A 25,899-nucleotide genomic window follows, 5' to 3' on the forward strand; every position below is an offset into this window, starting at 1 on the left:
TTATGTTTTTACTTTTATTGTATATCGACATATGGGTTTGGATATAACTGAAATAATAAACAACAGTGAGTCAAAAAGACATTATACAATCCACATTGACATTATTATTTTTTATTAATAATCTCCTTCTGTGGCCAGAGTATAAATGAATGACAGGAAGCGGAAATGCTGTGACTGCTGGTTGTGGGCAAAAACCGGAGACCCCCCACCACCACCACCACACACACACACACACACACACACACACACGCACACACTTGACATGACATACACCCGTGTAATAAAATCATCTTTTCATTTCCACCTGTTAGTTATTAAACCGTTTCATTTTATTTTATTTTTTTTTTATTTTTTTTCATATCAGATCGTGATTTCTTCTCATTAACCTCGATTCATTTCCAAAGTAAAAAAATAAAAGTTTATTTGGAGGATTTCTTTTCAGGACAGTATCTGATATTAATCTGTTATCACGTGACACCTGTAATGTCCAAAACACGCTAATCTGTCCGATCCCGATCCTGATCCAGATCTGGTCCAGATCCTGTCCAGTCCGCCGCGGATCCAGTCCAGGAAATCGCCGCTCCCGGTCCTGCTGAAGGAAATGCTAGGCTAGTTAAAACTCATATCACGAACCGTTACCTTTTGGTGTTTTTACCGCACTAGTTGATGTTTTCCCTCATCACAGTGGTGCATTTTATTCATCACCACATATAACTTTTATAGGGAAATATTTGTTTGGTAATATTGATCGGCGTGTATCTTATCTGATCCATCGACTGGCTCCAGTCTGTGCTAAGCTAGCAGTTAGCCTCACAGCCAAAATGGCGGACAACGAGGATGACAGCAGTTCGTCCAGAACAATAACAGCAGCCGAGCCGCAGATCCACAGTGTTTCTGATGCAGCAGGAAGTGTCGCTTCCTCCGGGGCAGCGGGGAGTCCGGCTCCCCGTCCCCCGGCCCAGCACAGCCAGACAGCGGACAAGCTAACGGCAGCGTCCGTCGCTACGCTGCCGGACTTCCTGCAGCCCTGCTCGGTCAAAGTAGAGGCGGACTGCCGGCTGCCGGACGCGGAGGAGCAGAGCATCCTGATCGGCACCGAGTACACCAGCATCAGTCCGGAGCTGGTGAGCAGCACCGACCTGGTCAACACCACCATCATCTACGTGCAGCCGGACGGCAGCTTGGTGGAGGGCTCGGGTCTGACGGCGGAGGAGCAGCAGGTTCTGCTGGAGCAGCTCACCAAGCAGCAGATCGTCCAGGTCTCCGACACCGAGGCGGCCCAGCTGTTCCAGCAGAACCAGGTGGTGAAAACCCTCCCCGCCGCCCAGCTGGTCCCCAACACGGCGCTGGCCCCCAGCCAGCTGCAGCAGGTCATCGACCAGGTCACCAAGGCCCAGCAGCAGAGTCCCGCGGCCCGGCCGGACCAGCCGGTCCAGGTCGTCCAGCCCGTCCTGACCACCGTGGATCCCAGCGGACTGTTCGCCCTTAACAGCGGGCCCGTCGAGCCGGCAGCCGGGCCCAAAGCCCAGAATAACGCCTCCCAGCAGCTGAAGAACGTGGCAAAGCAGGTCGCCATGCAGTCCGGCACCGCGGTCCGGGTCATCCCAAAGAAGGTGAGACAGACAGTGTGGTAAAGAGTTTGGTATGGAGGTTCTGTCATGGGACTGAGGGTGTAAGTACTCTGTTCTCTGGTATATGGAGACACTGTACTGTTGGTTGATCTATACAGTCCCCAGACAGATACTGGCACGTTAGACTGCGCTTTTGAACTACAGTTTTGGCCCCCAACTATTGGAGTGGTGGTGATTTTCTATTCTAAAACGTTTTGGCTTCTAAAGCAACTGAGCTGCTCAGAAATGGATTTTGGGATCAACCTGATGTGAACCAGAGTTCGTCCTCGCAGTGATGCAGCAGTGTTTGGTGAACAGAGTTAGAGTCGGGGTTAACCCGGTTCACACGGTGTTTGGTAAATCGTAACACTAAGACAGTGTCTGGAACAGCGCAGGTAGAAACTCCATGCTGCTCATTCAGAGGAAAACCAAACACACTGAATTGATTCAAACTTTCCATAGTTGGTCAGAAAAAAAAACCACTTCACTGCCTCATAGTTTCCCAACGAGTGAAAGGCATGAACCAAGTCATGTAATAAATACAGTGACACACTGGAGGTAGGTTAATGTAAATGAGATACTATTTTACTTTGCTGTGTCATAATATGAACCAGGTAACAGTCCAAACATGTCTTGCTACCAGGATTTTGTCCAGACAGGTAGAAACAGTTAAGACTGATTTGGAAATACTTCTGAAATCAACAAACTAATTATTGTTATTCTGCAAAAGAAGAGAAGATTTTTCCTCACTTGTTTGACGATGAAGAAAACAAAACAAGACGACAGTCAAGTCTCGTGGAACCAGCAGTTTCATTTCAGTTTCATTTCCTTAGTTAAATAATAATAATAATATTAAATAGATGTAATCTTCTCCCATCTGACTGAAAAGTAGATATTTTTACAGCAGGTCTGTGTCTCACTGTGAACCTTGTGCCGCAGGTTTGATCCTTTAATGCTGTTTCTGGTTATTTCAGTCAGAGCCAATCAGGATCCAGCTCCAGGTTCCTCCCAAACAGGAAGTGAAGGCTGGAGCCGCCATCACTATTCCTCAGCATAAGAGTCTGACTGTCACTCAGCCACAGGTCAAGGTCTCAGCCAATGGCAGCATGAGCAGCCCCCAGATTATTCACATTCAGCCAATGGTAGGACAGCAGGGCCAGCAGTTCTTTCTGCAGCAGAATCCCGGGGACCCGCCCATCCAGCTGCTGCTGCAGAGCCCCGCCCCCGTGGTGGGATCCCTGCTCCCATTGGTCCACAAGCTAACGGGCCAGCCGACCGCAGCCAACGCCGGTACCGGTTTGGTCCAGAAACCCGCCAACCCCCCCGCCCGCATCCAGACTCCCGCCGTCATTAAGACCCCGCCCCCCTCTGCCGGTAAAACTGTTACCGTTCCGCTCATTAAGACCCCGGCTAACGGCACGACGACCGTCTCCGTTAAATGTCCCGTTAAGCCTCCTGCCGTTATCGCGGCACCGCGGGTACCGAACACACCCGTCGTCACCAGAACTGCCGGGCCGGCCCCGCCGGCAGCGAGAGACAGAGAGAAAGAAAAGGAGAAGAAAGCCAAAATGAGAGAAAAGAAGGTGGTGAAAGTTCAGACGAGGTCGGGCCGCGTGTCACGACCCCCCAAGTACAAAGCCAAGGACTACAAGTTCATCAAGAACGAGGATCTGGCCGAGAGCCACCAGTCCGACTCCGACGACTACTCCGAGATGAGCGTGGAGGAGGAGGAGGGGGAGGGGCGTAAGGATGGCTCCGCCCCCTCCTCCTCCACCGTCACCTACAGCCACAAGTCCAGAGCGTTCCGCTGTCAGAGCTGCGATAAGGCGTACATCGGCCACGGCGGCCTGAACAGACACTACAAACTGAACCCGACGCACGGGGAGCCCGACTCCCCCGGCTCCACCCAGAGGGAGCGGGACGTCCCGCAGGAGACGGGCGCAGGAGGCGCAGGAGGCGCAGGAGGCGCAGGAGGCGCAGGAGGCGCAGCGCCGCAGCTGAAGCAGGAGGAGGAGAAACACGACAAACCTGCAGCTGCAGCTCCACAGAGAGTAAGATGCTACAAACCAGCTTTCATTTTACAGTCTGTTCACTAATTCAGAAGAGGTCAAAACTCCAGCAACACTTGTAGTATATAGAACAACTTTATTGTTACACCAACGCGTTTCGGCTTGTGGCCTTCATCAGGGTCATCCTTGACCCTGATGAAGGCCACAAGCCGAAACGCCAAGTGTTGCTGGAGTTTTGACCTCTTTAGACTTTTTTCTCTTGTGTTGTTGTGCCAGAAACCCTTACTCTACACTAATTCAGAAGAGACTTAACAAGGAAAATTCCTGACCTCTGACCCCTGACCTTAACCCTGACCGCTGACCTTAACCTTGACCTCTGACCCCTGAAATGGGTTTGTTCTGAATGATTGCTGTGTGAGTGAAGCATGGGAATTCTGACTGACTTGTTTACTGACTGTTAGCTGACTGGTTTCCCCAGGTGGAGGCTGGACCAGCAGCTCAGGGGCCTCAGTCCCATTTAATGATTGGTTAGTTGACTGGTTAAGTGACTGGTTAGGCTAGTTGACTGGTTTGCTGACTCTTTTACTGACTGTTTTACCGCCTGGTTTCCCCAGGTGGAGGCTGGACCGGCAGCAGCAGTGGGGCTCAGGAGCCTCCAGCCCAGGGGCCCCGGCCGGCCCCGAGGCCGAGGGAGGGGGAGGGGGAGGGGGAGAGGCAGGGGGCGAGCGGTGGGGCCGCCGGCCAGGGTGAGTATGGATTAATATGGATTATTAATCTAGATTATTAAACTGGATTATTAACCTAGATTATTAGTCTAAATTATTTAAACATGGAGATATGGATTAAACTAGATTATTTAAACATGGAGATATGGATTAAACTAGATTATTAACCTGGATTATTTAAACATGGAGATATGGATTAAACTAGATTATTAACCTGGATTATTTAAACATAAATATGGACTAAACTAGATTATTTAAACATGGAGGTGGCTCTCGGTTGTCTGCCAGAATCACTGTGTATATAAACTAAAACTAAAATGGCACTAAAATGCCCATAATTCCCCCATAATCTCAGGTAGAGTCTGTATTACTGCTGTAATCTGACAGGGTGTTGTTGTTGTTGTTGTTGTTGTTGTTGTTGTTGCTGACCTCAGGTGGCGGTGGGCGTGGCCAGCAGGCGGGGGCGTCGAGGCCGACCGCCGAAGCTCGGTGGAGCTGCAGCTTCAGCAGAACAACAGGCAGAGAGGAGGAGAGAGAGACTGCAGGAGGTAAACTGACGCTTCATTGGCTCGATGAAAGGAGTGTGTGTGTGTGTGTGTGTGTGTGTGTGTGTGTGTGTGTGTGTGTGTGTGTCACCATGACGACTGACTGTTTCCTGTCTGCAGCTGCTGCAGCAGTGTGATGATGAGGAGCTGATGGACATTGTGCTTCCTCGTCTGGCCAAAGCTCTCTCTCTCTGGGAGCTGCTGCTGGCTAAGGTACACACACACACACACACACACACACACACACACACACTCTCTCTCACGTCTATCTGTCTGTCTCTCTGTCTGTGTCTCTCTCTCACTCTCACTCTCTCTCACTCTCACTCTCTCTCACTCTCACACACACCCAGGAGAGGGGAACACTGAGTTAATGGTAACGGTAATTGCTGCAGCTGGAGTGGTGAGCTTTTGGAGAAGGACAGGGAGGGGAGAAATTATTTTCAAAAGAAATATTCAGTAACTTGTTGATCTGCAGTGAAATGTGTTGTCATGTGCGCCCGGACAGTGTGTCACAGCTGCTGTACAAGTAACTTGACAACTTTTTTGGTGTCCTCTGGTCAAAATGCTGCTGATTTCAGTGGAGAGTTTTAGTGTTTTTTATATGGATGCTGGTTGTTCAGGTGGAGAAGGGCGGGCCGGCGAAGAGCCATTTTCCAGACATGTACCGAGAGTTCGAGTCCCTGCAGGCACAGGTGAGGAAGACGGCGCAGGAATACATCTGCAACCCGCAGGGCATCAACACTGCGCTGGAGGTCCGCAACATCGAGGTGAGGGCTGTTCTATTCTGTTCTGTTCTATTCTATTTTGATCTATTCTGTTCTGTTCTATTCTGTTCTGTTCTATTTTGATCTATTCTGTTCTGATCTATTCTGTTCTATTTTGTTCTATTATGTCTATTATGTTCTGTTCTTTTCTGATCTATTCTGTTCTGCTCTGTTCTATTCTGTTCTGATCTATTCTATTCTGTTCTATTCTATTCTGTTCCAGGTATGTAGTAGTACTGTGCATGTGCAGTAGTACTTTGCAGTAGCACTGTGTAGTAGTACTGCAGTAGTACTGTGCAGCATTACTCAGCATTACTAGTACCGTGTAGTAGTACTATGTAATAGTACTCAGTAGTACTCAGTAGTACTGTGTAGTACTGCAGTACTCAGTAGTACTGTGTTTTCAGGTTGCCAGGTCTCTGGGAATCTTCGATGAAGTGAACAAGCTGAAAGTTCTTCCTGGAGCGTCTCACAGCTCTGCCGCTCTGACCAGCAAGAACGTTCGATACATGGAGGTAAAGATGGTTCTAATATCACCAGCTGATCAATATGCTGATCAGTTCAGTCAGCTAATCAATTCAGTCATATGAAGCCCTTTACAATGTTTTTGAACAGCCAACACACTGGCAGACCAATGAAACAGAAAGAACAAGGTGTAAAACAGTAAAAAGCCTTTAATACAGATCAAACAAAAGGAATAAATAACAGGCAAGGCAACAAGGATAAAAGGAGTTAAAGCCAACGAAACTGACTCTGAGTTCCACAGGCAAGTTGATCCAAAACCAAAAGTCTGGTCAGCTAAGCCTGGTCATGGGTGCAGGAACAGTCTAAAGCCTGGTCAGCTTTAGTGTTTAGTCTGATACAGGAACAGTCTAAAGCCTGGTCAGCTTTAGTGTTTAGTCTGATACAGGAACAGTCTAAAGCCTGGTCAGCTTTAGTCTTTAGTCTGATACAGGAACAGTCTAAAGCCTGGTCAGCTTTAGTGTTTAGTCTGATACAGGAACAGTCTAAAGCCTGGTCAGCTTTAGTGTTTAGTCTGATACAGGAACAGTCTAAAGCCTGGTCAGCTTTAGTCTGGGTGCAGGAACAGAAAGGAATTTCAGAAAAAAGTTAAACATTTCACAGGGCCTTAAAGATCTAAATATATATAATTAGAGGATAAAACTTAAAGCAGACTTGATTTTTCATTGGAACGATTCAGTTATTGATCCATTGAAATCAAACACAGAAACTCGCCCTTTCTAGAATTCCAAGATGCTGCCGCCATCGAAGAGATTTAAGATGGAGAACAGCGTTCCTGTCCATCAGAACGGCATAGAGACGCCCAAGAAAGGTAGGAGTACTACACTGTACTACTTATTACTGCAGTAGTACATCAATACTGCTACACTGTACTACTTACTACTGTAGTAGTACGTTGATACGACACTGTACTACTTACTACTGCAGTAGTACGTCAATACTACACAGTGCTACTTATTACTGCAACATTAAATCAATCCTACTGCAGTAGTAGGGCAGTACTACACTGTTCTGCATATTACATTACATTGCATTGCGTGATTTAGCAGGCGCTTTTGTCCTAAGCGACTTACAATAAGTGCATTTTGTCAACAGTAGTCAAACCAACGGTATATCACTTTATCAGCTAAGCCTTCAGTAGGAATGAGTAGCATTTATAGAATCCGTTTTTTTGTGTTTTTTGTTTTTATTAAGAGAAGAAGGGGAAGAAGATTATATGTACAATACATATTCCTACATACATTGCATATTCCTTAGAGGCCAATGTTTCTCCTGCTGCTCAACAAAATCTCCAATGATATAAGCTGCATTAGTAGATGAAGCTCTGGGCCCCTGCAGAGTAGCTATCACTCCTCCTGAGGCCTGGCTCTGACCACAGTGCCAGGGATGTCGCAAGTTTTGAGGGAGCGTGCAATTGTCATGCTGACTGCAGGAATGTCCACCAGAGCTGTTGCCTGTGAATTGAATATTCATTTCACTACCGTAAGCCGTCTCCAATGTCGTTTCCGAGAATTTGGCAGCACATCCGACCGGCCTCACAACCGCAGACCACGTGTAACCACGCCAGCCCAGGACCTCCACATCCGGCTTCTTCACCTGCGAGATCGTCTGAGACCGGCCACCCGGACAATGTGTTGTGTGATAAAACTGCACATTTTAGAGTGGCCTTTTACTGTGAGCAGCCCAAGGCTCACCTGTGCAATAATCATGCTGTTTAATCAGCATCTTGATATGCCACACCTGTCAGGTGGATGGATTATCTTGAAGAGGAGAAGTGCTCACTAACACGGATTGAAACAAATTTGTGAACAAAATTTGAGAGAAATAAGCCTTTTGTGAGCATAGAAAGAGTCTTAGATCTTTTATTTCAACTCATGAAAAATGGGAGCAAAAACAAAAGTGTTGCGTTTATATTTTTGTTCAGTGTATATATATGTAACCAGCAACTTATACACCCACCAGGCCACCAGGTTATGGCAGTGGCCTGCTGCACAGCTGTTGTTGAGTAGCAGCCAAGCCACCAAGTTATAGTAATGCATGGTGAAACTACAATTTAAGCAGGAACTCTCAACTGGGATTCCTAGAAGGAAAAAGGAGAGAAAGAAAGCAAACCTTAGCTCAGCTAGTTATCATAGCAGAAGCATGACGCAGTAGCTACACAGATAGCTGCTAACAAACTGACACTAGAATAGAAGCAAGTAGCCAAAGGTACACACAGTAAGCAATACTCCAATAAATACTTGTATGGAAGGGCTAACACTGAGCTGCACCAGGCTAGATCCCTCCACTGGGAATGCTAGTGAATCGTAAAATCTCTCTGCTGCAGAGTGATATCAACATTGGAGTGATCCAACTGAGGGAAACATAACCAGCATAGAATCTAGAACCTAGATCTTCACCATGTAAAACTACTTGGTTTTTTTTTCTTTTCTTTTTTTCTTTTCTTTCTTAAAAAGTCGGGACCTCTGCAACCCCTGTGACCTCTGCGACCCCTGCAACCCCGGTGACCTCTGTGACCCCTGCAACCCCGGTGACCTCGACCCTGAAGTCCTGCTCCGTCTCTGTTTCTCCTCTGGTCTCAGCGGGATCCAGACTCTCCACCACCGTCTCTTCCTCCAGGTAACTCCTCCCCCTGTCCAAGCTAACCCCTCCCCCTGTCCAGAGTAACCAACTAATCCTTGTGAGCTTGACTGCAGTGGGAGAAGAGACTTTTTAGTCATTCTGTATTTCTGTTCTCATAGCTCCTGTAGCCCCGCCTCCACCAAGCCGTCGTCCGCCCTGTCCCCGCCCACTGTGACAGCCATGGAAGTGACCCAGGAAGCTCCAGGCAGCGAGGGGGAAGCTGCAGACTCTGCTGCCCAGGAAGTGTCCCTGCAGACGGGGCAGGCAGGCTCCATAGAGGATCAGGTCCTGAGCACCAGTGACATCGCAGCCCAGATGAAGGAGCTGGAGAAGGCTTTGGGTTCGAGTCCGGAGCCGGCGGCAGAGAGACGGCAGGCTCCTCCCTCTGGCTCCGCCCACACATCCGCCTCCTCTCCGCCCCAGCAGAGTGAAGCTGCCCCGGCTGTGACTGGAGCTGTGGTGACCTGTGAAGCCAAAGGCCTGCAGGAGGGCCAGGAGATTTACATCCAGACTGAAGGTCTGACCATGCAGCTGGCCGAGCCGGGGTCAGACCGGATCGTGATCGTCAACGGGCCGGACGGGACCACCATGCACATCCGAACCCCGGAGGGCGTTCCCCTGGAAGCTGTCCACGCCCTGCTGGGCATCGAGGCTTCAGAGGGCCGAGCGCCGCAGTGATCCGCCTGGACACACACATATGTATATGTATATATATATAATATAATATATAATTTATATATACATAGATAATGGACTGATTAAATCTCGCTGTAGACTGAAGTGTTTTTTAATGGAGACTAAGGCTGGGCTTCCACTCGGGCAAGAAATCTGCTCACTGATGTTTCTCAGTAAATATCAGATGGAGTTAGATGATTCTGTTCTGGTGCGACTCTAGCCTCAGTCTGTATTGAGGATGTTTTTTGAGTTTGGAGGCGACTTATAGTATTTGTTGCAATGTCCTTCCTTCCTCTATCTGGAGACCAACCTAAACAGCAAGTCAAGGATACTGAAATTCTGTTGGAAAGAACACGTTTCAGCTCCTATAGCCTTCTCCAAAAACTCTCTAGTTTCTTCACCAAAAACCCTAAACTCGCTAGTCTGTTCTCTAAAAACCCTGAACTCAGTATCGCTCAAACTGCAGCATGTTGGCGAAGGGAAGTGGTTCATTTTACAGACGGGACAGAGTCACAGCGGGCTGGAAGGATGAGAAGTAAACTAAAAAATACAGTCGCAAAACTCAGTTCTGCTCTTGGTTCAACCATCTGTTCATTTAATAGAGCTTAGGAAAAGGAGGAGTGGCCACTAGAGTCGTGACATCAGTGTCCGCTCATCTGCTCTTGGTGTTTAGTGTTCAGTAACAGGAAGTAACGATCCTTCATGCTGTCCATCCTCTGGTGGTTTTAAGGTCTCTCCAGTATTCTTTGTAAATTTGTAAACTTGTTCTTTTTCAATGTTTTCATATTTGATAGGAATAGCCCTTCATTTAAGAGAGAAAAAGTGCTTAGTTGGTTGTGATATGTTTATATGTAGATAAATATGGAAACAAAGTTAAAAAAAAAAGTTGCACTATTTTATTACTTTTTATAAAAATTCCCAGCGTAACATTTTCCAGATGTAAGCTTAGGTTTGTACTACCTTGGGAAATTTATGCAAGGATGGGACATCAAAAAAATTAATTTGGAGGAAGTAGTACTTTTATTCATTTTCATGTGATTGTTCTGATTGCTGAATGCAGTACAACCATTTCATAAGCTGGTCAGTCCAGTTCAACATGTTCCTCCAATAAAATGATGAGAAACTCAACATTGTGCTGTGAGTCAGTGGATTTCTTCATGTCTCAGAACACACATATTTATATAACAAATATCTATCAAAAAATATTATATGTAACCGTTTGCAGCCTCACAGTCACATTTTCATCTTCCTCGTTAAAGCGGCCGGTGTCCGGTCTCCAGCAGCAGCGCCTCCAGCGTCAGCCGGGCCTGGGGGAGGAGGAAGGGCTGCTGCAGCCAGCAGGACAGGTAGACCATGCAGAGGTCAGAGGTCACGGTGTGGGCCACTTCCTGCAGGACGGCCCGCTTCAGCCTCAGCTCCTGGCTGTATGAATCGAACAGGCGGCTGGACGCTTCCACTGCAGAGAGGAGGAACCTTTAAACCGGAGTTGCAGATGGACGTCCAACATGGTGCATGTATACAGGATGTTATGTTGTCATGGTGACGCCTGTCTGTCTTCCTCTGTCTGTCTGTCTGTATGATCTCATTCGATTTTGCTGATATATTTGCAAACTACTTGGAAAAACTGCTGTAACTCTTTAATTCGTATTAATACTAGCTGTGTTATGTGAAGTATGTTGACAGAAATATTTGCTAATTAATGCATTAATTAGCCAATGAATGACCTAATGAGCATAATTAAAATATCTAGCCCATCAGTAGGACTAACTGGCCCAGACTCACCAAACTGAGCTGTGGTCCAGCTGTGGAACAGTGGAATCTTCCGGCCTTCGGCTCCAAACTGAAACTCTTCCAGATGTGCGATTCCTCTCTGTGACTCCAGCAGACGCTCCATCTTACAAACCACTGCATTCTGGAGGGAGGGAGAGAGACTTTTCAACATGGAGAACATTTATTATTATGCTTATTCCTGTGGGCGAAGAGCTGCAGAAAGTAAAACTTCACCATCTTGTCCACAACAGCCAGCAGCTTGCAGCACTCCTCCTCCAGCTCTCTGCTCCGGCCCGAAGCTCGCTGCGGTTCAGGAGGCGGAGCTTCATCCACCACCTGCTGCTCCGTCTGGGAGCTGAGGACAAGAGTGATGAGACATTCGGACTGCGCTGCACTGTACTGATGAAAACTTTATTGATCCCCAAGGAACCCAAAAACTGAGGCAGCCACCCTACACACAAAACACACACAGACAGACAGACACAGACGGTATACACTTCAGCATCAAACACATGATTATCTGCCGTAGTTCAACATCATATCCAAGATTTATCCATTATCCAGTGTTACTAGAAAACATCAGTTAAAGCAATATTCCCCTTAGTTTAAACTCAGTTTCAGGTGTCAGGTCTCCCCTTCTGAGCAGAATAACCAGGTTCAGGTTGAACATGGAGTAATCTCACTCTGTCTCAGACTGACAGAGGTCTGGAGAAATTCCTGTCAGAAAATGTAGGATCTTGAGGACCTTGTGGATCCAGAGGAGCCGTTTGATTGGCTCAGAGTTTGAAAACACACGGCGCCTCGCTTCCTGTCCAGTAGGAACAAGTTTCCTGTTTCAGTTCAGCTGCTCTAACCAGAAAAACAGATGAAAACTTCGACTTCGACTGAGTGGATGAAGCCTTCACAGCTTCTGAGCTCCAACACAGGATGGAACGGCTGTTTACGTTTGATGTATCAAACCCGGCCGACAGCCTGTGATGCATTATGGGAGAGAGAAATGTCTAGTTTCAGTAGTCAGTGATAGTGGAACAGGAAGTTGCTCTAAAGGCCAAAGGGACTGAAGCTGAAAATACTGAGTGGAAAACGTTCTGGGCCAGATTTCTTCAGTTTCTTCCAAAAAAAAAATTGTTTTATGTTGAATTCCAGATATTCTATGATTCTGTTTGTAAAGTATCTAAAAACAAAAAAGCTTTAAAGACATCTCATCTCTTGAGAAGCATTGTGGACAACATAACCAGATGATTTAAGTTGGTTTGCGATATTGCTTATTCACTTTTCTAAGGTGTATTTATTTATTTATTTACTCTTAATTTCTGTATTATGTATTTTTTTCACATTGTACAATTTTATTTCTGCTTGTGTTTTTGTGAATAGTCTATTTTTTTTCTCAAATACTCCCTGTACTGTCATTTGTATTGTACTGTATATTACTATGTTGTTAATAAAGTAAAAAAAAAAAAAAAGTTCTGTAGGAAACACACAGGTGAGCAGCAGCGCCAGGCTCCGCCCCCAGAGCAATCTGATTGGACAGCCCACAGAGGCTCCGCCCCTTTCTAACCAACCGCTCTGCTTGAATTTCTCCAGACCTGCGTCAGTTTGCTTCAGCAGATCAAACTTGGCGTCTTACTCTTTCAGTCTCAGGTTGACGATCCTGCCGGCGGCGCTGAAGCCTTCGTCGTTCAGCTTCTCCCACCTGAGGATCAGGTTGTGCCAGTCGGCCGCGTTGTCTTTGATCTTCCTGGCACTTCCTGTGACAGCAGAGCACTTCCTGTTTCCTGGGGTCACAACGCCGTCACCTGACTGGGCTGGAGGGGGACGTGCGGTCAATATTTACATACTGTGTGACACACTTCAGGTCTTCTGTGCTGTCATGGAGCCAGCAGGGTGAGCCGACTGTTAAAACACTCTGCAAGTACAGGTATTATAATTATTAGGGTTCTCTATAGAGCTGCAACGATTAATCGATTAGTTGTCAACTATTAAATTAATCGCCAACTATTTTGATAATCGATTAATCGGTTTGAGTAATTTTTTAAGAAAAAATAAGTCAAAATTCTCTGCTTCCAGCTTGTTAAATGTGAATATTTTCTGGTTTCTTTCCTCCTCTATGACAGTACACTGAATATCTTTGGGTTGTGGACAAAACAAGACATTTGAGGACGTCATCTTGGGCTTTGGGAAACAACTAATCGATTAATCAAGAAAATAATCCACAGATTAATCGACAATGAAAATAATCGTTAGTTGCAGCCCTAGTTCTCTACATACTATTGGAACCTCGGGCTGGGCAATATTGACAAAAATCAAATATCACAATACCTTAGATCGAATACCTCCATATGGATAATGTGACCGTATTTTGGGGATTAGTATTCGTGCTTCCATAAGATATTTGCACATGATTTATTTTTTTTAAATTAGTAATGATCATTAGTAATCAGTAATATTAATATGGATATGATGAGCAGGTAGCAAGTCAATCATTGTTAATTTAATTCAGCCAGAACAGACTGATGAGTTAAGAAAGTTGTATTACTTTACAATAACACAGCCTTTAAGACCAGGAAAAGAAACATTTAAGTTATTTGACAATATTATGATAACCAAAATCCTAGACGGTATCTAGTCTCATATCACAATATCAATACCGATATATCGCCCAGCTCTCTATTCTAACTGCTGGAATACCTCTTATTATTATTATTGTTCTTTTTTTCCCCCTGTATTTGGTCCAAATACTGGGCCATATATTGCTTTCTCTATTTCTATCTTTTTTATTTAAATCTAAAGACAGTATGCATGTACCCTGGTGGTCTATAATGAGATGTAACAGACAGATAGACTTCACACTTTGTCCACATGCTGAACAATCTGCCAACAGATAGAACCATAAAGCTCACCTGTCAAAAGTTTCTCTCATATTTTATTTTTTGAAAAACCGTTAAAAAACTAACCCTACTGCAGGTTGGTCCAATCGGCATGAAGTCTGGTACAAACAATCACATAACCTAACCCTAACCTAAACCAACTTAACCTAAACCTAAACCTAACCTAAACCAACTTAACCTAAACCTAACCCTAACCTAAACCAACTTAACCTAAACCTAACCCTAACCTAAACCAACTTAACCTAAACCTAACCCTAACCTAAACCTACTTAACCTAAACCTAACCCTAACCTAAACCTACTTAACCTAAACCTAACCCTAACCTAAACCAACTTAACCTAAACCTAACTGTAACCCTACTGAGAGATCGGTCTGAAGTTTTTTAAACTTTACTGAGTGACTTAATGAGATTGATACCAAGTTCTGTTACTGAGAACAAACTCAAACTACGATGAGAGAATAAATACTACTACTACTACTACTACTACCACCACTGCTACTACTACTACTACTACTACTACTACTACTGCCACTACTACTTTTGCTACTACTACTACTACTACTACTACTGCTACTACAGACAGTCAAACTGTCAAGTTATTGAATGATAATGATTGAATGAATGATTTGAGAAAAGCAGCTGATTAGCAGCAGATAAAGTAAAGTAGATATTTATATTTATTTATATGTACTGCATTCTTACCTTCCATTGCAGCCCGTCTGCTGTAAAACAAAAGATGACGTCTTGATTATTTACTGCCGTCTCAGTTCGCTCCTTTAAAACAGCAGATAAACAAAGTGCTGAGGTCAGAGCAGCTCCACATTAAACTGAGAGCGACTTCCGCTTTCTTCTTCTTCTTATTCTTCTTCTTCTTCTTCTTTGAGTTTAATGGTAAATATGTTCACATCGCCCTCTGCTGGTTCGGAGTGAAATGAATAGAATATAAAACCGATACTGCACATGTGCAGTATCTATTCAGTATCTATTTTATATTCTATTCATTTAATCTTTAAAAAAAAAATCCTTCATTATATTCTAGAAATATACTGAGAGTTTGAATTGTATATACATTATCAATACTCACGTAATGTTCCCAGGAACCTATTTATTATTTATAATTTACACACTATTGAATGTTGAATTATATTATTGAAATGACTGAATGAGTTAAAATAGTTTGAGATGGTTGTTTATCTGTTTTTATTTATTTTAATGTTCACTTTATATTCAGCACTTTGAGCTGCAAACCACATGAAAGGTTTTACAAATAAAGTTTATTATTATTAGAAATGACTCAAATTATACAGCCGTGTTTTTCATTAGCCTATTATTAAAATTCATATGCCAACATTCCTCACATTCATCGGAAAGGTTTCCTTTGAAGGACTTTATATGAAAAGATTTAAAATCGTTTCATCACTTCATTCATATCTGTTACTAATATTTAGCTCTATTGTATTTGCTGGGATTGTTCTTTCTTTCTTTCTTTCTTTCTGTCTTTCTTTCTTGTTCTCCGCTAAAAGTATCTGTAGCTCAGAAAGTGTAAGTAAATAACTTCTGAACCGTGTGTCGTAGACTGAAACTTCTTGTGTTCCTAGATTATTTGGAATGTGCCGAGTCCAACCCATATATCACTTTCGATGTCCACCTTATTGCATTGTCGGCTATTTTGAATTATTTAAGAAACACTTTTTTTGCAACTCCTCCTAGGCCATTCATCCATTTCACATGAAACTTGGTGTGGACAATCTTGGGACGGTCCTCTTTCAAAGTTGCATAAAGGTTATTGATAGGTCAAATGGTTTGGCTTTTATCGACCAATAAACTTTTAACAAAACACGCCATAACACTAAATTGCCCATAACTCATTACCCATTCATCGAATTAAGCCAAAATGTTAAACACATGTTGAGAAGTGTTGCGTGAACACCCCCCCCAAAAGCATTTTCAACTCTACCACTAGTGGGCGCTATAAATGCAAAAAGTTTATATCTCGTAATCGGCTACATGGATTCGTATGAATTCGGTTCGCACGATCTAGGTTCATGACTCAGTCGATGCATAAAATTTGGTAATGATTGATTAAAGTGGCCGTGGCTTATTACAACAAATCTAAATTTCTAGACATTTCACATTTCAAAATTCAAAACATCTAAATAAATCACCCGTACGTTCCATAGAGCTGAATTTCTTTCAGCACATCCACTGAATTGTGACAAAAGTTTGCCTCACTGCAACCTATGGTCAATTCAGAAGTCTGTCACTCTATATTTTTCAAAATATGCAAAATCAATTAACATCTCCACAAGTCTTCATTCATATGCTACCAAAATTGATACAGACATTCTCTAGATGGTAGATATCAAGTTTTTCAAAGGGTGTTCAGATCGGTCAGACTGTGAGTCCGCAGTGATATTCAATATCTTACTGTAATTAGTACTGTATGCACATAATTTTCTATTTCGCCAAATGTTTGATCAGATCAATATTGTCAATATTTGACAATACACCCGAAACCAGCAGAATGATGTGTGATTTTTTTTCAGAATTTTATCACTAACAGTTTGACTGTTGTAAGCGTTTTAAGTTTAAATAGACAAAAATACCCCAGTTTTGCACATGTGATGTCATTGCCTCAACTTGTGAGAAGGTGTGTGGAAACCATGTCTCCCCAGTGGCGCAGTCACTAAGTCGCCTTCTCTGGGGATACAAAGGTCCAGGTCCCCAGGTGACCAAGTCCTACCTGCCAACGATGTAGCAGTTCATGCATGTGGTATGTTTTCAAGTGCTTATTGAGGTCATATTAAGTCGAAGGTTGTCTATTGTGACCCTGAGAAAATTTCTTTTTATTATTATTTTTCTCTGCTAAAAGTGTTTGTGCAGCAAAAACCATAAGACCTAGAAACACCAAAAATTGGCAGGTGGGTTGCAAATTTCACCCACTACTCAGTTTTCCCCACTGTGGCACACAGCAAAGTGGAAGTTGGCAGAAAGGTAAAACTCAGGTCTTTCGATCACAAGGTTGTGAGTTCAAGTTCCTTATGAACTGTGACCATTTTGAAGTTTCATGAAAGTAAATCAACACTAAATCACAGAGTGTAGAAAACTCAAAGCAGGTGTTTGACATCATCTGTCAATGGCAAAATACCTGATTGGCATCACTGATTGGGGCGTGGCCAGACCTTTCAACCCATAGAGAGCAGGGCAGCAGCGGCTTTCTGGGCCGTGTGATTTAATATTGTTTTATTTGTTAATGGAGAGTATTACAATGTTTTATAAAGTGATTAGCGCTGTCAATCATAGGCTGCAGTATCACAATACTTCTCCCTTTAGTTATTTTCTCCTCAGCAACCCTGTAACAGGAGTTTAGCTCAATAGGTAAAGTGTCAGCCTCTCGTGTGGAAAATTGTGGGTTCAAATCCAGGCTTGTCCTTTCTGAAGTCATTAGTTGTCAAGAACAAGCGGTATGTGTTCTAATAGAAAGTCTGGCCATTGTGAATAACTTCAACAATGTGGTTGCAATGAAATTATGAACTTCACAGAAATCACGGGCCAACACAAAAGCTGGTGTTAGACTGCATGTTCGATCTTCACAACACGTCAGTTTTTGTGTGTCTTTATACCTTCTGTAATGTTTTGTCTATCTGTCTGTCTTATCAAATTGTGCTTGGACCCCTCAATCGTCGCTTGCAGCTATATTATCACATTTATTTATATGATTAGGCTACATGTATATATGATTACATGAATTTGCATTAACTTCTGTCTATCCTGCTCACATTAACACTGAGGCTCTGTATACTGTATAGTTTTAATATACTGGATTTTATTATACTAAACTGTATTATAATAAACTTTATTGACCCTTGTTCCCCAGCTGAACTAAACATCTCAGTCTGTATCAGCATCAGTTTTTATTACACACAGAAACCTTTTCCAGAACAGTGTCAGTCTAAAATTATAATCATAATGAATATCTGTAGTTAGCCGCTAATTTATGATAATAATATAATTTACTGACGTCATCACCGTGTTAATGGTTTATTTAGTGAGAGGTTGTAGGTGAAGCGAGAGGTTCCACTCCTGTGTATTTCCATCTTCCAATGAATCCTGTTGAACACCAGAAAAAAGCAGGAGTGAGACCTCTCACTCCGCCTGCAGACTCTCTGGTCAGTGACGTAACGCCTGAGAGAGTTTTGCTCCCTCAGCGCAGACTATCAGGCGGCACGGCTGTCAATCATCAGCTCGCCTCTTTCGGCAGTATAGACTCTGTTTATGAAATCTAAAAGAAATTCAAAACTTCTCCAAAGCTTTGTAACTTCTCATGATTTCACAGCCTTGCTTTGTTAGTGAAAGTGTTTTACAAACCTCATGTAACTTGATAAGCAGTTAGCTCTTAGCTAGTTAGTTTGGAGAAGTAGACCATATTTAACATGATTTCTTCTTAAAAATGGTCATTGTTATGTCTCTAGCTATAGTGATGAGAACACACTTGACTTCAGTGATAAAATGTTAAAACACTTGAGGCAATACTTCCTGCCGGACTGCATTTCACAATTAATTCCTCAAAGGCAGCAGGTGCAAAGCAATGTGATTTCATAAAAGTTCGCAAAATGAGCACAAAGTCTGAAACATAGATTACGTGCTGTGGACACAAATTATGCTTCAGATTACGTTCCTCCACCACAAACTGGATTCTGTCACAATAACACAATTTTGACACAACATTTTCAGCTAAAAGTTTAGGCAACTAAAACAACTTGGTTAAGGTTAGGTTACAAATTCAGAAAACATAATTTAAATTCAGTCGTCTGCTGGAACAAATCTCATTTACACAAACACAAGATCTCAAATCAACCTTTTCAAGTCATCAAAGTACAAGCCAGAGTCAAGTCCCAAGTCACCAGAACCCAAGTCAAGTCAAGTCTTCTCTTCATGCATCAAGTCAAGTCTCAAGCAATTAAAACTGTCATGTGACTCGAGTCCCCACCTCTGTAAACGACAGAAGCAGAATGACACATTGAGCCTCAGGACAACAGACCTCTAAAAAGTATTCTAAAGAAAGTTATGAGAATATCCTGCAACTATTATTACTGACAGAATATCACTAAAGTGTATTCATGTATAGTTAGGGATACAACAGTGACTAGTTTTAAGAAGAAATCATGATAATTATAGGCACCTCTCCAAAACTTTAGCTCCTAGGTTAGGTACTAGCCAGCTAACAGCATTACCATGTGGTGCAGTTTGATTATCACTTGCAGTTGAAAGAGACGAACCGCCGCCTGGCCACAGCCGCCTGGCAGACCGTACTGAGGGAACTAAAGTTCCTCAGGCAACACAGACAGGACCAGAAGGAAGAGGAAGAAGGAGAAATGACGGGTGAGAGTCAAATTTACTTTCAGATTTAGATTCAGTCTGTCTTGCTTTGGTAAAAAGACTCAGAAGAATCAAACAGGTAATAGAAGAATCAGAGAAGAATCAGCATCTATGAAACATTAGTTAACAGAAGAATCAGCATCTATGAAACATTAGTTAACTGAAGAATCAGGATCTATGAAACATTAGTTAACTGAAGAATCAGGATCTATGAAACATTAGTTAACTGAAGAATCAGGATCTATGGAACATTAGTTAACTGAAGAATCAGGATCTATGAAACATTAGTTAACTGAAGAATCAGGATCTATGAAACATTAGTTAACTGAAGAATCAGGATCTATGGAACATTAGTTAACTGAAGAATCAGCATCTGTGACACATTAGTTAACAAAGTGAACACCATGACTCTGGGAGAACTGCAGCTTCCTGAAGAAGTTTGGGTTCAGGTGTTCAGCTTCCTGTCAGTTCAGGACAAACTGAGTGTCCGGGCGACCTGCAGGTATTTCAGAGAAATCCTGGACAAATCCTGCTGCCTGTGGAAAGGTTTCTCTGTGGTTCTCAGTAAGTTCTCTGCCTACAACCGGCAGTTTTGGAGCAGCTTGGCCCAAAGGAACATCGGCAGCGTGGTGGTGCGGAACGGCAGGAGGAAGAACCTGAAGCAGCTCGGCACGTGGCTTCCCGCCGTCGGCAGCATCGCCTTGGAGAACTGGTCCGAGGTCAGCGCCGACGAGCTGAAGCTCTTCTCCGAGCTGCGGTGTCTGGCCGTCAGATCGTCCGTCAGCCCGCTGAAGGTTTCAGGGTTTCTGATTCCTCTGAGTCTGCAGCTCACCCAGCTCAGCGTCTGTAACGTCAGACTGGCCTGTCCCGCCACCGACTTCATCAACGCCGTGTCCAACATGACGCGTCTGACCTCGCTGCTGTTCCACCATGATGGAAGTCAGCGCGTTCCTCTCAGGGATTTTCATGCCTTGCTCAACGGCCTGCCGAACCTGCAGCACCTGTCCTGGGAGATGATCACCTATAAAACACTGACGGATGACTTCTTTAACCCCACTGCAGGTCAGCACACTGCGCACGCACACACACACACACACACACACACACACACACACACACACACCACAATAAAGTATTATTATTGATTCTTTTAGAATCTTTCAGATGAAGTTGGGGTTTTATATATGAGAGCCGTGAAACCAACATCCTCTGAAACTTGAAACCTTAGACTCAATCTGTTGTTCATCTAGTTATTGCAGTAATGGTTACTGTCTCTTTAAGAAATGGCCTGGCCTGTGTTCTGTCTACTGTGTTCTGTTTACTGTAGACGGATAAAGTTGGATTAATGCCAGTGGATTGGAGCTGCACAGTTTTCTTACCACATCATAACGCTATCACATTGTCATTACTTTGCAACAGTTATTCAGACTTTTACTCTATCTTGTAAGATTCATTTAATCTAGTAAGACTAAAACAGAAAGTCTCCTTCTCTGCTGCAGCCTGTGGCCGGCCGGCTGATCTGGTCTTATCCAGTCTGGAGCTGCTGAACTACGACACTGTGGTGTCACAGGAAGTCCTGCGGCCTTTGTCCCGCCTCCGCAGCCTGTCCATCTATCACCTGTACTCTGTCCCCGGTCCAACATGCCACCTCCAAACATGGCTGACCGGCCTGCAGCAGCTGACCTGCCTCAGCGTGCATGGTGACGTGTCTAAATATCTATTAACGTTTCATCTTATTTTATCTACACATTTGTAAGTTTTATCTTATTCTATCTTACTCTATCTACATATCTATTAGTTTTATCTTATTCTATCTACACATCTATTAAAGTTTCATCTTATCCTACCTGAAAGAAGACAGGGAAGGTAACAATACTGCTGCCACTGGTCACATTTAACATTAACATTAATTCCTGTTCATTTTACCACTGACAAACACAAAATAAGTTTTCCTTAAATATAGTGAGGTATGGAATTTGTCCGAACAATCATTTTTGCATAGATAGATTCCACGTCATTCACATCACACAGCCCTTTCTCACTGAGCTTTTATCACAATCACCAGTTGGGACACAAACTAGAACTAGAACAACTCTTGAAAGTCCCACCTTTTATTTAACCAGGTATGTCTCGTTGGGATTAAACATAAAAACAAAACACTTACATGTAGCACAAATGAATACAATCAAGATTAATAGAATCAATAAAGTACATAATTTAAACTGTATAAACAATTTCCAATAGAGTTACTTTCTACACCCTTCATAGAAGAGAATTCACCAAAGTAAATCAGTTTTAAATTATTCTGCAGTGCGTTCCATGTAGAGGGAGCTGAGTACTTTTTTACCCAGCTCAGTTTGAACATCCTGTGAGCGTAAACCATAATGCCCAAGGTTTAGTTTTGTGTGTAGCTGTCTGTGTCCACCTGGTTTCATCAGTGTGTTTTGTGTGGCAGGCGGTCATCCTCTGGGCGTGTACGCAGACTTCCTGCCTGCTTCGCTCCGCAGCCTGACGCTGTGTGTCGACTTGACGGCTGAAGACCTGCAGACGGTCGGGACGAAGCTTCCCGACCTGCAGCACCTTCACCTGGAGCCCTGGGGCTCCACCGGCCTCGTCGGCCTCGTTCCTCAACTCTTCCCCCGGCTCCGGACGCTCAAGATGCGGTGAGTCGACACAGTGTGCTCCTCATACCACAAGTTTGAATCTGCCTCACGACCTTTAACATCTTTGCTGCTTGGGGATCTGTCTCTCTCCCCATAGCAAATCAGGTCAATTCATTGCAGAAGACTGCCACCTCATGGATTTTTAACTTTAGTTTACTAAAACACTGAAAGAGAAGGAAAAAGAAGAAATACAAGCTATGTGGGTGAGAAATACCCACAAGATGTCAAAATGACGTGTGGTAAAGCAAAATTTTCTTCCAACTGGTCTCCAAGAGACAGCAGCGTAAGGGTCGGACCATTTTGAGAGTGGACTTAGGCAAATGCCCAGTAAAAAAGTTTAAATTTTGGTAATGAAAGGCCACCATATATCTGAAGAGGCTGCATGACCAACATATAGTAAAATATCGTCAGCATAAAGAAATATTCGGTGTGAAGTGTTACTAAAAGTAATGGGATGCAAGATGTTTTCAGATTATTGGGCAAGAGGCTCAAGATAAAGGGCAAACAATAGAGGAGAAATGGGGCATCCTGGGTGAGTCCCACATAACCTTTCATTCCTAATTGTATTTTTTTTTTAAAGAAAATAAGAAATCTACTTTGATATTATGGATTATCTGTACATCAGTGACAAAAAACATCTAATTGAATCCATTCTGAATTAAGGCTGCAACACCACAAAATGAATGTCAAGCAGGTTGAACACTTTCTGAAAGCACTGTATTCATGACTAAATACATATTTAATATGTATTTATGTATTCTATGTATTTATGTGATGTCATCACTGCTGTCTTACCAATCCTAAACATTGTTTGGACAGAAAAGTACAGCAAACAGTGAATGTGCATTGCATTTTGCGTCACTTCAGCAGGTTTAAACCCGACCACGGTTGTGACTGTTTTGTTGCAGGCATCACCACGTGCCAGACAGCGACTTCCTGCGTCTTCAGCAGCTGCAGCACCTGGAGACTCTGGAGATTCTGGACTCATACCACCGACCTGACCGGGATGATCCGGACCGGGTCACCTACCGGCCCGGCCCACACTTACTGCACCTAATCGCTCAGCTGCAGAGCCTGACCAATCACAGAGTCCGAGTCATCACCTGCAGACAGCACCGAGACCCGCTCACCTGTCACTGTGTTTAATCTCGCCCACCCCTCCCATTTAATGTCACTATAAAATCAATGCAAGGGTAATTTTGGTTCAGTTAAGAATGAGCAAATGAGGGTAAAAAATCTGTATTTAATGCATCACTTTCACATTTTATAATTTAAATTAATTTACATGAATGTGTAGTCTGTCAGTATCACACTAGACAGCTGACCAGGGGAATGTAGACAAACTTTATCTGTAAATAACTTTTTGTTTTCCTGCAAATAAATTTAAAATGAGACCTTAAGTGTGCGTGGCTTTCACATATTTGTATAGATTGATGTGATGCAAGAATGTCTGTATTTTTCAATAAATTAGCCCTTGCAACATGGGAAAAAACTGAATACAAATTGATAATATCAAAACTGATAATATCTTGGTCAGCTAAGACTGATGAACTGATTCAGCACTGAATTAAGTTATGATAGTCAGTGTAGAATGAATGAGAGGAGAAACTCAAATAATAAAGAAAATAAGATAAGGGGAAGATAAGAGAAAGAAAGTGGGCAGACAAGGAGTATAGGAGCCAGTTTTAATCTATCGTTGAAAGATCCCATATTCTACACTTTCCAGTGTTTTATTATATGTCTTGAAGTCCATGCAAAGCCGTTTGTGTGGTGTCATGTACCAGAAACACTCTCAATCCTTTTTTTCTCTCTGAGCCTTGCCAAGAACAGGCTGTTTCTGTTGCTGTGTCTTTAAGGCTCATTAATATTAAAGACCCTCTGTTCCGATTGGCTAACCGTTTCAAGAGTGAAACGTGAGACGCCGCAGCCTGGCAGCTACAGGTAGGGAAAACTCTCTGGTAATAAACAATGACAACCGCTCGTTTAGAGGCTCACTTTTCTAATGTTTCTAAGAGTGTGTAGATTTAGTTGGCGACCGTGTTTTGATACTTTCAGCATGTTTAGATAGACCATCCAAGTCCTTTATCATCACAGAGGCAAGGGGAATCCTGTTTTACATATGGGACTTTTAACTAGCTAACATTAGCTTCCCCTCACAACTTTTGCCGGTAGACATTAACTGACAAAAGAAACACATCTGCCTGAAGTGTGAAGGTTTCAGATGCAACACTACACTCATTTGGTGTCGCACATCTATTCATAGTTGTGTAATTCTACAGAAACAACCACGAAGAAGCATGCAACAACCAAGCACTTCCCAGTTGAGGCACAGGTCGGCAACACATCTGAAAACCAAAAACGGCACATGCTAATGCACCAGACCCAAAAGCAAAATGCAGCACTGATTTGCCCAGTGTGATGTAGTGTTGATTTGCTGTTTAAATAAGAATGGTGTTCTTAGTCCAGATACTGTTGTTTTTATTTTTCACTCCTATCATGTCTGTTCAGCTGCCAAAGTATTTTCTATATTGTGGCAGGTTTTACACTGGAGCGAATGAGCTGTGAAAATCTTTTCCTGTCTTTTCATGTGCTAAGAACTGGAGTTGGGATGGAAACTGCCTTTTTCAAATCTTGCCACACATTCTCAGTGAACAAACTGATTTTATCCTAAACCTATGATCGGACACAAATGTTTATTTCCAAAGAAAGGTTGACGAGTCTGAACTCCAGTCTGCTCATTCAAATAGATTAATAATTTCCATGTCTTTACCTGATGAGAGCAGAGGCCATACTGTCAAAAAATATTGTCAAACATTTCATTCATGCACCCATGGTTTCCTTTAAAGGATAAGGCTGGTGTTTAATGCATTTCTTACCATCAACAAATCCTATGAAAATAACAATCGGCAATGATTTTCTTTTGCTAACAATGTCCATGTAGCTGATGCCCTATAAAACCATGTCCCAGCAGCCATAGAACTCCACTGTATTAAAAACACGTCACAGAGGAGCAGCATGGCTGACTTTTTCCTCAACCAATTTAATAAGCCGACCGTAAACATGTTTTCCATCTCAGGAAAGTAGTTCCGTAGCACCGAAAATAATCCCCGTCGTATGAAGAATCGCCCCTCCCCCTCCCCCTCCTACCCTTTTTTATTTAAGATTTATTTTTGGCATTTTATGCTTTTTATTTGAGAGATATAGTGAGAGAGACAGGAGGGTATGGGAGAGAGAGCGAGGGGAGGACATGCAGCAAAGGACCACGGGTCGGATTTGAACCCGGGTCGCTGCGGGAAGGCCTGAGCCAAATGGTACGCGCCCTACTCGGTGAGCCACCAGGGCGCCCCCCCACCCTACCCTTTTCAATTTAATTTGGTAATAACTACAATAGTCTGACTTTTCATGGTAACAGCAATTTTTAAAATTGAAACTGTCTTTGTGAGCTGTATTTAAAGGTTTTTAGCTTACAATTGGAGCCAATGACTTCCGGGTTGAAGGCTAAAAAAAAAATGTGGGAAGTCAGAAAGTAATGGGAGTAGAGCAAACGCATTGTTGATTTTGTCATTTTCAGAAGATTTGTTCACGATAAGAAATGCATTCAAAAACACCACCCGTATCCTTTTAGTTTAAGGTTTGTCATCTGGTTTAAGGATTGTGAAAGTCACCAATCTGTGAAATGTCTAAAATGTTAGGCTGTTATGGAGGAATAGATAACCAATTTACAGA

The 25,899-nt window shown here is 43.2% G+C and overlaps 3 protein-coding genes across 6 annotated transcripts; 2 read left to right on the forward strand and 1 right to left on the reverse strand.

The window, feature by feature from the left end:
• Positions 1-609: 609 nt before the first annotated feature.
• Positions 610-10,600, forward strand: znf839 (zinc finger protein 839). Its single transcript, XM_071526391.1, has 10 exons — positions 610-1,613; positions 2,585-3,661; positions 4,234-4,365; positions 4,779-4,892; positions 5,010-5,102; positions 5,510-5,656; positions 6,061-6,168; positions 6,899-6,986; positions 8,632-8,794; positions 8,917-10,600. The coding sequence occupies exons 1-10, from the start codon at positions 822-824 to the stop codon at positions 9,473-9,475; spliced, it is 3,273 nt and encodes a 1,090-aa protein (XP_071382492.1). The 5' UTR covers positions 610-821; the 3' UTR covers positions 9,476-10,600.
• cinp (cyclin dependent kinase 2 interacting protein) lies at positions 6,996-14,954 on the reverse strand. Of its 4 annotated transcripts, none has more exons than XM_071526404.1 (6): positions 14,834-14,954; positions 12,870-13,047; positions 11,477-11,597; positions 11,255-11,384; positions 10,704-10,928; positions 6,996-8,255 (listed from the first exon to the last, which is right to left on the reverse strand). In XM_071526404.1, the coding sequence occupies exons 1-5, from the start codon at positions 14,838-14,840 to the stop codon at positions 10,726-10,728; spliced, it is 639 nt and encodes a 212-aa protein (XP_071382505.1). In that variant the 5' UTR covers positions 14,841-14,954; the 3' UTR covers positions 6,996-8,255; positions 10,704-10,725. The 4 variants fall into 4 exon arrangements, with proteins under 4 accessions (XP_071382505.1, XP_071382507.1, XP_071382504.1 ...); XM_071526406.1 differs by lacking the exon at positions 6,996-8,255 and adding an exon at positions 9,377-9,480; XM_071526403.1 differs by lacking the exon at positions 6,996-8,255 and adding an exon at positions 9,418-9,480 and having other exon boundaries at positions 10,689-10,928.
• Positions 14,955-19,502: 4,548 nt separating this feature from the next.
• On the forward strand, positions 19,503-23,566 carry LOC139649892 (uncharacterized). The gene is made up of 4 exons (XM_071526407.1): positions 19,503-20,572; positions 21,010-21,210; positions 21,966-22,173; positions 23,082-23,566. Exons 1-4 carry the CDS (start codon positions 19,915-19,917, stop codon positions 23,317-23,319), a joined length of 1,305 nt encoding a protein of 434 aa, XP_071382508.1. The 5' UTR covers positions 19,503-19,914; the 3' UTR covers positions 23,320-23,566.
• Positions 23,567-25,899: the final 2,333 nt, after the last annotated feature.

Source organism: Centroberyx affinis, unplaced genomic scaffold (assembly GCF_046629955.1).
Source record: "Centroberyx affinis isolate AG114_WGS23_722 - 3 ecotype Tasmania unplaced genomic scaffold, CSIRO-AGI_Caff_v1 ptg001409l_1, whole genome shotgun sequence".
Taxonomy (NCBI): Eukaryota; Metazoa; Chordata; class Actinopteri; order Beryciformes; family Berycidae; genus Centroberyx; species Centroberyx affinis.

Excerpts from the sequence above, each read along its gene's own strand:
- znf839 (XM_071526391.1), top strand. The coding sequence starts at position 822 with ATGGCGGACAACGAGGATGACAGCAGTTCGTCCAGAACAATAACAGCA. Across the intron at positions 5,657-6,060 it reads TGGAGGTCCGCAACATCGAG|GTTGCCAGGTCTCTGGGAAT; the intron begins GTGAGGGCTGTT and ends CTGTGTTTTCAG. Across the intron at positions 8,795-8,916 it reads ACCACCGTCTCTTCCTCCAG|CTCCTGTAGCCCCGCCTCCA; the intron begins GTAACTCCTCCC and ends CTGTTCTCATAG.
- cinp (XM_071526404.1), bottom strand. Across the intron at positions 11,598-12,869 it reads GTCAACCTGAGACTGAAAGA|CTCCCAGACGGAGCAGCAGG; the intron begins GTAAGACGCCAA and ends TCTTGTCCTCAG. Across the intron at positions 11,385-11,476 it reads TGGCTGTTGTGGACAAGATG|AATGCAGTGGTTTGTAAGAT; the intron begins GTGAAGTTTTAC and ends CCCTCCCTCCAG.
- LOC139649892 (XM_071526407.1), top strand. The coding sequence starts at position 19,915 with ATGACTCTGGGAGAACTGCAGCTTCCTGAAGAAGTTTGGGTTCAGGTG. Across the intron at positions 20,573-21,009 it reads CTTCTTTAACCCCACTGCAG|CCTGTGGCCGGCCGGCTGAT; the intron begins GTCAGCACACTG and ends TCTCTGCTGCAG. Across the intron at positions 22,174-23,081 it reads CTCCGGACGCTCAAGATGCG|GCATCACCACGTGCCAGACA; the intron begins GTGAGTCGACAC and ends GTTTTGTTGCAG.